The sequence below is a fragment of the Suncus etruscus genome, chromosome 1 (assembly GCF_024139225.1).
Source record: "Suncus etruscus isolate mSunEtr1 chromosome 1, mSunEtr1.pri.cur, whole genome shotgun sequence".
NCBI lineage: Eukaryota > Metazoa > Chordata > Mammalia > Eulipotyphla > Soricidae > Suncus > Suncus etruscus.
The window spans coordinates 172,170,803-172,182,950 of NC_064848.1; the positions used below are offsets into that span (position 1 = coordinate 172,170,803).

At 42.7% G+C, this 12,148-nt stretch overlaps 1 protein-coding gene across 1 annotated transcript in view; it reads left to right on the forward strand.

Annotated features, from left to right (window-relative positions):
• PPM1D (protein phosphatase, Mg2+/Mn2+ dependent 1D) overlaps positions 1-12,148 on the forward strand; it is a 63,592-nt gene that overhangs the window by 42,526 nt on the left and 8,918 nt on the right. The window contains exon 5 of the mRNA XM_049771723.1: positions 3,565-3,807. Coding sequence (XP_049627680.1) covers positions 3,565-3,807 — 243 coding nt within the window. The remainder of the gene's footprint in view (positions 1-3,564; positions 3,808-12,148) is intronic.

Sequence of the window (12,148 nt, forward strand, 5' to 3'; positions counted from 1 at the left end):
TGGTCCCCCGAGCCTGCCAGGAGTAACCCCTGAAAGCTGCCAGATATGACCCCAAAACAAACAAACAAACAAAAAAATCTCCATGAAACTTGTTATGTAATCTATTTTCTGACTTCTTTAATTTTTAAAACACTTGTTTGAATTAGTATATGGATGTCTTCCTTCAACGTTCATTCTAAAATGCTGTGTGGGGCTGGAGACATAGTACAGGGGTTAAACACTGCCTTGTATGCCTCCAACCCCAATATTCAGTAGCATGTGGTCCGCTAGGTATCACTGGCTTAGGTACCTGATTCAGGTACTGGTTTAGATTACTGCCTGTTTAATCCTGAGCACTACAGGGCATCAGAGCAGCATAGCATCCTTGGCCTTCATATTGAACAGCCAATCCAGGTGATTGAGAATCACTGAGAGGAGCCTCCAAGCCTTCTAAACCAAAAATAAATAGATTCGTAGCAAAATCTGTTGCCAGGCCTTGGGTCTTTTTTCTTTTCTTTTTCTTTTTCTTTTTTTTTAATTTGGTTTGGTTTGGTTTAGGTTTGTCTTTTTTTTTTTTTTTTTTCTTTTCTCTAAATCAGTTTTAGACCATGCTAAATAGCATTCTGGTTCTATATTCCTGGCTTTTTGCTGAGGGGTTGCTCACTCCTTGCTATACTCAGAAACATTTTGTTACCAATCCTTAAAACCAGGCCTCCTGCAAACAAAGCATGCCCTGCAGCCTTTGAGCACTCTTGTGCAGAACTTGGAGTGTTAGGAGGGAAACTCTGATGACGCCCAAATGTTTAACTGTGACTAGTAGCTTTTATCAACATGAAAAAACGGTTTTGGAGGGGAGAGGGAAAGTAATTACTTTGGATATAGACATGATGATTTGGAGGTTCCTGTTTCATCTACATAGATATTTTTGTTAGGCAGTTATAAACTAGTCCATGGTCACCTGAATCCACCAGGAGTAACCCCTGAGCACAGAGCTAGGAATAAACCTTGAGCACTAACAGGTGTGGTCCAAATATTCCTACCCTAAAAAAAAAAGAAGAAGAAAAACCCTATTCTTTTTTTTTGTTTGTTTTTTGTTTTGTTTTTGGACCACACGTGGTGGTGCTCAGGGTTACTCCTGGCTGTCTGCTCAGAAATAGCGCCTGGCAGGCACAGGGGATCATATGGGACACCGGGACTCGAACCAACCACCTTTGGTCCTGGATCGGCTGCTTGCAAGGCAAACGCCGCTGTGCTATCTCTCCGGGCCCGAAAAACCCTATTCTAAATGGGGATGTGGGTTAGCAGGAGAGTACATATATGTGAGATCCCTGGGGTTAAATTCATGGCACCAAAAGAAAAAAATAATACACTACACTATAAAGAAAATGAGTGAGCTATTCATCCAACAAGTTATAAAATGAACTTCAGGGGACTGGAGAGATGTACATGTCTTTGGAGCCAATTCTGGTTTAGTTGCCAGCACCACTGGGTGTGGCCCTGGACCATCAGTTTAGCCGAGATAATTCCCAGCACAGCCAGTCCCAGGCAGCACTTTATCTCATGCCCTCACATTGAACCGCTGGCCTATTTGCTAAGACACTGGGAGAGGCCCTGATTGAAAGTACCCTCTGACCTCAGATGAAACAAGTCCTGAGCATTGCCAAATAAAAACATGAGGTTAAAGGCTATAAAGTAGGGATGTGAAAATAAAAACGTGTGACTGGAGAGAGAGAAAGAAAATATTTGTGGTAAGGTGCTTCCCATGCACACAACAGGCCTGCTTTGATCCTTGGCACTGCCTGGGGATCCCCAAGCACTGCCAGTTGTGGCCTCAAACAGAACTAGGAGTAAGCTTTGAAAACTTACAAGTGTGGCTCAATACCCCTTCCCCACCAACAACATTGATTTTTTTTTTGTGTGTTCTTTTTGTGACTGAAACTCAGCTACAGTCATGTTTGTAATCACAGTTTTTAAATAAAGATATAATAAAAAAATAAAATGAGCTCTTCTCCCTCTCCCCCAAAATAAATAATTAACTGGGGCCAGAGCTATAGTATAGCAGGTAAGGCATTTGCTTTATATATGGCTATCCTGGGTTCAGTCCCCAGCATCTCATAATTGTCCCCTGAACCTTCCAGGAGTAACACCTGAGTCCGCTGGTATGACTCAAGAACGAAAAAAAAAATTTTACTGAAACAGGAGAGAGTTCAATAGATTGGAACACATACTTTGCATGTCAGAGACACTGGTTCTATTCCTTCAACCACATGGTCCCCTACGCACAGACCAGAGCAATTGCTAAGGATAAAGCCAGAAATAGCCTCTGTTCACCACTGAATTTGCCCTCCCCCCAATATCATTATAGCCTCCTGTGGCTCCGTAGTAGAGTAGTGGGCTCTGTTTTGTATATGTGAGGACCTCTTCCCCACCAAAAAAAAATATCACTGCAGAATCAATCCTTTGTGCTTTTGGTACTAGGATTGCTTAATATTAGAGTTCTTTGGTGGTTTTATTTTTTAGTACCACACCCAGTGATACAATGATCCGAGACCACCAGGGCTAAACGGGGCAGTGTTCAAGAACCATGCTATGCTTGGGGGTTGAATTCTGAGTTCACACATGCTAGCCATGTACTCTCACTTGAGAGTACATGCAGTTAGGGTTCAATTAAATTGAAGTAGTTAAAATTAAAAACAGTTGAGAGTAGTAGTTTTCAGTTTTTCTAGTCCTTAATGTGTTTTATTTGGTGGCGTTTTTTTGGATCACACCCAGCTGAGCTAAGAATTTACTCCTAGGCCCGGAGAGATAGCACAGTGGCTTTTGCCTTCCAAGCAGCTGATCCAGGACCAAAGGTGGTTGGTTCGAATCCCGGTGTCCCATATAGTCCCCCGTGCCTGCCAGGAGCTATTTCTGAGCAGACAGCCAGGAGTGTTCCCTGAGCACAGCCGGATGTGGCCCAAAAACCAAAAAAAAAAAAAAAGAATTTACTCCTACTTCTGCACCCAGGGATCACTCCTGGCAGGCTGAGGTGACCATATGGAGTGCTGGGGATTGAACCTGGATCTATTACATGCAAGTCAAGCACCCTACCCACTGTACTAATTCCCCACATCACCAGTTAATGTGTTAGAATGATTCCCTATTCTCCCAAGGAAAGGATGGAAAACTATCCTTTGGATATATACATTTCAAGGATATGTTATCAGGTACATCTTATATGGTGCACATTCTGTATAATGTTCACATGTAGCTTATAACAATAAATATTTTTAAATTTTTAACTTTTAAATTAATCTTGTTAATTTTACATTTTTTTTGTTTTGTTTTTGGGTCACACCCGCAGCGCTCAGGGGTAACTCCTGACTCTATGCTCAGAAATCACTCCTGGCAGGCCCAGGGAACCATATGGGGTGCCGGGATTTGAACCACCGTCCTTCTGCATGCAAGGCAAACGCCCGATCTCCATGCTATCTCTCCGGCCCCTAATTTTAATTTTTTTAATTTAATTTTTAAAATCAGTAGTAGATGTAAGTATGACTAAATGTGAGTTTTTGTTTTGCCTCATTTTTTTTTTTTAATATACAGGGTGACCATGGACAATCTTGTGCCAAAATGCTTGTGAATCGAGCATTAGGCCGCTGGAGGCAGCGAATGCTTCGAGCAGATAATACTAGTGCCATTGTAATCTGCATCTCTCCAGGCATGGACTGTCAGAGAAATTTCATCAATGAAGATGAGCTCTATCTGAACCTGACTGATAGCCCTTCGTATAATAGTCAAGAGACTTGTATGATGAATCCTTCTCCATGTTCTACACCACCAGTCAAGGTACATAATTAGATCATTTAAGTCGTTTTAATAGCATTTATTTGGTAAATGTTCTCTTAAAAATGTTAAGATTTAATCAAGAAAGTATCTTTGTGAATAATATATGCCAGTGAACTGCCTTTACATCAGTAATAATCCAAATGCCAGTTATATATGCAATTCCAAATAGAAAGGTGGTGAGATAGCTCAAAGTGTCAAGCACGTGCTTTGCTTCTGCCTGGGTTTAATCTGAAACCATTATCCTCTGAGCATCACCAGGTGTGGTCCAAAGTAAAACAATAAAACTCAGAAACAGAACCAAATAGATGCTACATGTTGCCCTCAAGAATACTAACAATAGGGGCTGAAGCGATAGCACAGCAGTAGGGCGTTTGCCTTGCACACAGCCGATTCAGGACAGACGGTGGTTCAAATCCCGGCATCCCATAAGGTCCCCCGATGAGCTATTTCTGATCCCAGAGCCTGGAGCTTAGCCCCTGTGTGCCACCGGGTGTGACCCCAAAACCAATAAATAAACAAACCAAAAAGAAAGAGAAATAAAATTGATCATTGAGATATATGTAGCAGATAAAGCAGTCACCTTTTAAGCAGCTAACATGGTTTTTAGTCCTGATTCCACATATGGTCTCCCTAACCCTGCCTTGAGTAATCCCTGAATGCAGTGCCAGGAATAAGCACTGAGCATAGCTGGTTGTAGCTCAAAAACCCAAATCATTAGAGATGTGCTCTAAAATAAATCTTACTAGGTTCTAGGAGTTTGTGCTTTGCATGTAGGAGGCTGAGTTTGATCACCAAGGCCCCCCAAGTACTAGCAAGAAGCTATCCCTTAGCAACTGTGTAGGCTCTAAAGAACTGATAGGCATTGTCTCCCACAACCAAAATTGAAATAAATTTAAATGATACTGCAATTTTTCTTTTTTGATTTAATTCTCTTTTTGTTCCCACTAAAAATTAGTAATATGGCTAACTTTCATTTTCTTGGCTTTTAAGAATGAACTTTTCAAGAAGATTGACCATTAAAATGAGAAATACAGTGAAATCTTGATATGCATTTAGGCTTTTTTGTTTGTTTCTGGGCCACACCCATTGATGCTCAGGGGTTACTCCTGGCTATGGGCTCAGAAATTGACCCTGGCTTAGGGGACCATGTGGGACTCCAGAGGATTGAACCGTTGTTGGTCCTGGATCAGCCTCATACAAGGCAAACACCCTACCCAAATGCCTCTGTGCCATCGCTCCGGCCCCAAGGCATTTATTTTTGTTTGTTTGGGGGCCATGTCTGGTTGTGTTCAGGGCTTACTCCTGGCTCTGTTTCATGCTCAGGGATCACTTGTGGCATATGCGGTTGGGAGGACCAGATGGGATGCTGGAGATAGAACCTAGTTCAGTCACATAGAAGGCAAGCACTATACCCATTCTTTTGGCCCTATTCAGACCATTTAAAATCAGAGAATTTTTTTCCGTCTTTTGTTGTGAGGTCAGGGCTCACTTCTGGCTCTGTGCTCAGAAATTACTCCTGCAGGGCTCAGAAGACCATATAGGGTGTGTCAGGGATCTAATCCAGGTCATCTGTGTGCAAGGTAAGTGCCCTACCCATTCTGCTCTACCATTACTTTGGTGCCTCTTTCTTTTCTGTTCTGGTCTGTCCTGTGCAGGGATCAAATCTGAGCTTCTTGCATGCAGAGCATGCTCTTATCCCATTGAGTTATCTCTCCTGATGCACGTCTCAGGTGGCTACTACGACTACTCTGTTTTCTATTATCTCATACCTATGTGGTGATTTAATTTTCTTTATGTGAAGTCTTCATTTAGAATTTTATGAATACTTTGTTCTTATCTTTTTTTTGAGGGGGGTCGGTCACACCCGGCAGCGCTCGGGTTATTCCTGGCTCTATGCTCAGAAATTGCTCCTGGCAGGCTTGGGGGACCATATGGTATGCTGGGGTTCAAACCATCGTCCTTCTCCATGCAAGGCAAATGCCTTACCTCCATGCTATCTCTCTAGCCCCTGTTCTTACTTTCTTAAAAGAAATTTGTTTGGTCCGACCCAGCAGGAGGGAGAGGGAGAGGGGTGAGAAAGAGAGACTGAGACTAAGGTCTTATAGGTCTTGGTTTCAGAGAGAACAGAGAATGAGGGATTGAAGTAGAGCAGGCAGCATCTCCCCAAGATTTTATCTCTGGCTCCCTGTAGGCTCTGCTCCAGTGTTTTCCCTGCCCCCCCCCCAATAACTGCCAGACTCTTCTTTTTTGTTTTGTTTTGTTTTTGGGTCACACCCAGTGGCTCCTGGCAGGCACAGGGGACGATATGGGATGCTAGGATTTGAACCACTATCCATCCTAGATCCGCTGCATGCAAGGCAAATGCCCTACTGCTGTGCTATCTCTCCAGCCCCCGAGCTCTTCTTTTTTGACTCTTCTTTTTTATCCTTTAGGAAAAGATGTCAGTTGCAGGGGGCTCATGTCCTAGTCCAACTGCCATTACGGCATTTTTCATCAACCCTTAAATGTTCATTGACTAATTCCTTTGAATACATCAACGAATTCCTCTTTCTGTGTTAGTTTAAAATATATTATATAAATGAAATAGTATTGTCCAGGTAAGTCAGTTATCCTCTTTCTTGTTCATATATATATCTGGAGAGTTATCCTCAGTAGTCAATGGAGTTCGTTCAGGTGATAGTCTTCTGCAGATCTTCTAACCAGGGTTGTTGTCAGCTGCTTCTAATTTCTTCTTCTAATATCTTGCAATGTTATTTTGAAAGTTCCAAGCCAAGAGAAGAGTTGTAGGGAAGAAATGAAATAATATTTAGGGAACATAAATAGTGAATTCATTTTTTTGAAATGATTATAAATCACACAGCAAAACCCAAAATTTCACTTCTTTCATTAAAAATAAAAATATGGACATACCGTGCCCACACCCTTGCAGTCAGGCCGTGTGGTGCATGGGCGGGTGGGCATAAAAAATAAATAAAAATATGTTTATTATAATAGTGTGATTACACATTTGTTTTAAAAATATAACATTCAGAATGAAAACATCTATTGCATTTTATATAGTAAATTTAAAATTAATATGTAGTGACTCTACTTTTTTTCTTTTCCTTCATTTCCTTTTTTTTATATCTTTATTTAAACACCTTGATTACAAACATGATTGTGGTTGAATTTCAGTCATGTAAGGTACATCCCCCTTCACCAGTGCAGCATTCCCATCACCAATGTCCCAAATCTCTCTCTTCCCCTCCCCACCCCCACCTGTACTCTAGACAGGCTTTCTACTTCCCTCATTCATTCATATTGTTATGATAGTTCTCAATGTAGCTATTTCTCTTTTTGGTTTTTGGTTTTTGGGCCACACCGGCGGTGCTCAGGGCATACTCCTGGCTGTCTGCTCAGAAATAGCTCCTGGCAGGCACAGGGGACCATATGGGACACCGGGATTCAAACCAACCATCTTTGGTCCTGGATCGGCTGCTTGCAAGGCAACGCCGCTGTGCTATCTCTCCGGGCCCAGCTATTTCTCTTAACTGCACTCATCACCCTTTGTGGTGAGCTTCATGTCGTGAGCTGTAACTTCCAGCCCTCCTCTCTTTTGTCTCTGAAAAATATCGCAAGAATCTCTTTTATTTTTCTTAAAACCCATAGATGAGTGAGACTATTCTGCATCTATTTCTCTCCCTCTGACTTATTTTACTTAGCATAATAGATTCCATGTACATCCATGTATAGGAAAATTTCATGACTTCATTTCTTCTGACAGCTGCATAATATTCCATTGTATATATGTATATATTGTATATATATATAAAGTTTCTTTAGTCATTCATCTGTTGAGGGACATCTTGGTTGTTTCCAGAGTCTGACTATTGTAAATAGTGCTGCAATGAATATAGGTGTAAGGAAGGGATTTTTGTATTGTATTTTTGTGATCCTAGGTATATCCCTAGGAGTGGTATAGCTGGATCGTATGGGAGGTCAATTTCCAGTTTTTGGAGAAATCTCCATATCGTTTTCCATAAAGTTTAGACTGGGCAGCATTCCCACCAGCAGTAGATAGAGTTCCTTTCTCTCCACATCCCTCCAGCACTGCTTGTTCTCATTTTTTGTGAAGTGTGCCAATCTCTGTGGTGTGATGGTATCTCATAGTTGTTTTGATTTGCATCTCCCTGATGGTTAGTGAATAAATAGTGAATTCTTAACTTTTTTTTGGGGGGGGGGCACACCCGGTGGTGCTCAGGGGTTACCCCTGGCTGTCTGCTCAGAAATAGCTCCGGCAGGCACAGGGGACCATATGGGACACCAGGATTCGAACCAACCACCTTAGGTCCTGGATCGGCTGCTTGCAAGGCAAACACCTCTGTGCTATCTCTCCGGGCCCCGAATATAAAACCTATGCCTAGTGACTGGAGAGATAGCATAACGGTAGGGCGTTTGCCTTGTACACTGCTGTTCCAGGACGGACTTGGGTTCAAATTTTAGCATCCCACATGGTCCCCCGAGCCTTCCAGGAGCAATTTCTGTGCACAAAGCCAGGAGCAACCCCTGAGCGCCACCAGGTGTGGCCCAAAAACAAACAAACAAAAGAACTATGCCTACCTTAAGAAAGTGGAAAACTATGAATGGGGCAATAATTCTTTCTAGCTGCTTCCTGTTAATAAAGAGATTTTTGTGGGTTATTCGATAGTATTGAACTATTTATTTTTATCTATGTAAGGGGCAAATATTCTCTACTTAAAATGTTCTTTGGCTCATTTTCTTTTTTCTCTCTTGCTCATATATTTTCTCTCTGAATTTCTTTTATTTTCTCTCTTGCAATCTCTTTTTTGTTCATTTTCTCTCTCTCGAACTCTGATTTTTGCTCATTTTCTTTTACTTATTCTCTTTCAGATTTCTCTTTCATTGCTCTCACTTCATTTCTCTTTTTAACATTCATCTTTTTATTTTTATTTATTTATTTTTTTTGGTTTTTGGGTCACACCCATTTGATGGCTAAGCGCTCAGAAATTGCCCCTGGCTTGGGGGGACCATATGGGATGCTGGGGGATCGAACCATGGTCCTTCCTTGGCTAGCTCTTGCAAGGCAGACACCTTACCTCTAGCGCCACCTTGCCAGCCCCTTTTTATTCACTTTTTTTTCTTCTTAAAGTCCTTGTAGAATCCAGGGTTCAGTTGTGTTCACCTGTTCAGGGCAGCAAAGCTGCACAGCTGCAAGAACTGAGGAGCCCTGCTGGGAGTTGGGGTGAGGTATCATCGAGACAGTAGCCAGCCTGATGGCCGATGCCTGAGTACATTCTTTTATTACTAGCCTGAGAGAGAGATAGGCAGTCTACTGGCCAGAGAGGATGGGGGAGGTCTATAGGTCCTGGAGGGGGGCAAAGAGAGGGAGACACGAAGCAGGCAGCATCTCTGGTCAAGGCCCAGGGGGCCTGAGCCTTCCTCACCCCTACCCTGTGGGCCAGTAGGCTCTGTTCTAGTCTCCCCCCACCCGGCCTCTCCCAGGGCAGTTGTCAGGAGGGGGGACTTGTCCCAGTCCAGTTGACAGGTGCGGTCCTAAAACAAAACATTAAAGAAAATTGAACAGTAATGCAGATCAAAACTGTAATTATTTTTCTTTTGAAAGTTGTGTAGGATCTTATTTGACTATATCCTTGATTCTAGATGGAATGTATTCATTACTTTTGTATTCTCTAATTTATTTGTATTTGAATAACTTTCTTTTACAGAGAATAGGAAAGGAGGCATTAAAATAAAGGGACAGGGGCCGGTGAGGTGGCACTAGAGGTAAGTAAGGTGTCTGCCTTGCAAGCACTAGCCAAGGAATGGACCGTGGTTTGATCCCCCGGCGTCCCATATGGTCCCCCCAAGCCAGGGGCGATTTCTGAGCACATAGCCAGGAGTAACCCCTGAGCATCAAACGGGTGTGGCCCAAAAAACAAAAAAATAAAATAAAGGGACAATAAAACAATAGAAAATTTTCTAATATAAATATTCTTTCTTTTTGAGCCACACCCATTTGACTGTCAGAAGTTACTCCTAGCTATGCGCTCAGAAATCGCCTCTGACTTGGGGGGGGGACCATATGGGACGCTGGGGGAATCGAACCTCCATCAGTCCTAGGCTAGCGCTTGCAAGGCAGATAGATGCCTTACCTCTAGCACCACCTCTCCGGCCCCTAAATAATTATTCTTAATAGTGATCACTAATAAAAAAAAATGTGTAGGGGCCTGAGAGATAGCATGGAGGTAAGGCGTTTGCCTTTCATGCAGAAGGTCGGTGGTTCAAATTCCGGCATCCTATATGGTCCCCCGAGCCTGCCAGGAGTGACCCCGGAGCTGCCAGGTGTGACCCACCCCCCCTTCCCCAATGTGTAATTTGGGAACTAGAAAGATAGTGTAGTGTAGTGTAGTGGGTAACTTGCCATGCACATGTCCAGCCTGGGTTTGATGCTCAGTATCCCATTTGGTACTCCAAGCCCACTAAGAGTGATTGCTGAGTGCAGCCAGGAATAAGCCCTGAACATTGCTGATTGTGGCCCCAAATTAAAATGAAACATGATTACAGTTTTCTGATTAGCTTTAGTAAAATTGTATATGCCATTTCAGTAAATATTTTATTTAGCTTTGGGATTTTGGTTTATTTTGGGGGGGAGGAGTTACACCCAGCAGCACTCAGGAGTTACTCCTAGTTCTGAGCTCAGAATCGCTCCTGGCAGGTATGGGATGCCAGGATTGGAACCTGTGTTGGCAGCGTGCAAGGCAAATGCCTTATCGCTGTGCTATCACTCTGGCCCAGTTTTGGGGTGTTGGACCCAGGCCCAGTCCATGATAGGAGGGTTATTCCGAGCCTTCTGTTCAGGGGTTATTATGGGAACCATGTGATGCTACGTTTTGAACAAGTATTGCACACACATATACAAGACAAACATCTTACCCCCTACATTGTCTCTGCGGCCTTTTAATCTGTTCTTTATGAAGAGGTAAGTGCTATACCCAGACATACTGGGTACTACTACTTGCTTTGCTGGGCATCACTCCCAGCAGTGCTGGGTGGTGGGTACAAGGAATTGAAGCTAGACCTCCTGCTTGCAAAGCATATGTTTAGTTCATCTCTGGGTTATCTCTCCAGCCCAATAAAAATGATTATTTTAGTTATTTCTAAAATTTTATATCTAAAAATCATTTTGAACTCAGTCAGAGCAGTGGCACAAGCGGTAGCGCATTTGCCTTGCACGCGCTAACCTAGGATGGACCATGGCTCTATCCCCCGGCTTCCCATATGGCCCACAAGCCAGGAGCAATTTCTGAGTGCATAGCCAGGAGTAACCTCTGAGCATCACTGGGTGTGATCCAAAAACAAACAAGAACAACAACAACAAGAAAGGAAGTACTTTATATATATATAAAATGTATGTATGTATATACTTTATAAAGTATATATAATTACTAACATAACGATGGACATGGTTATTTGGTTATTTAATGGGCCACATCCAAAATGAGAAAATATTTAGAAGAATAATTAGTATTTGTTGTAAGTAGAAAGAGACAAAAAAGTAAAAGTAGTAGGGGCCGGAGAGGTTGCACAGTGGTAGGGCGTTTGCCTTGCATATGGCTGACACAGGAGGGATCCAGTTCGATTCCCAGCATCCCATAATGTCCCCCAGCTTGCCAGGGGCAATTTCTGAGTGCAGAGCAAGGAGTAACCCCTGAGCATCTCTGGATGTGGCCCAACAACCAATCAATCAATCAATAAAGTTTTTTGAGTGATTTGTTTGTTTTGTTTTGTTTTGTTTGTTTTGGTTTTTGGTTTTGGGGTCACACCCGGTGGCACTCAGCTCAGGGGTTACTCCTGGCTCTGTGCTCAGAAATCACCCCTGCCAGGCTCAGGGGACCATATGGGATGCTGGGATTTGAACTGCTGTCTTGTCCTGTGTTGGTTGCGTGCAAGGCAAATGCCTTACTGCTGTACTATTGCTCCGGCCTCAATAAATAAAGTTTTTTAAAAAATATTTTAAGAAAGAAGTAGTTAAGTAGAAAGGGACAGGAAATTGTTTTAATTAACTCAGGTGAGCAAGTTACAAATATGTCCCATTTATTTTAATGTTCTAAGAACTCTGTTAACTCACATCAAGATAACCATGACATTTGGTTAGTTTGAAATTGTATTTTGTTTTGCTGTTGAAGCCACACCTGGTGGTGCTTAGTGCTTACTCTTGGCTCTGGATCACTTCTGACTCGCCTCAGAAGTGATGTTCTTGCCTCAGAGGACCATATGTGGTAATGGGGATTGAACCTGGTTGGCTGCATGCAAAACAAGCCCCATATCTCTCTGGCCTCTG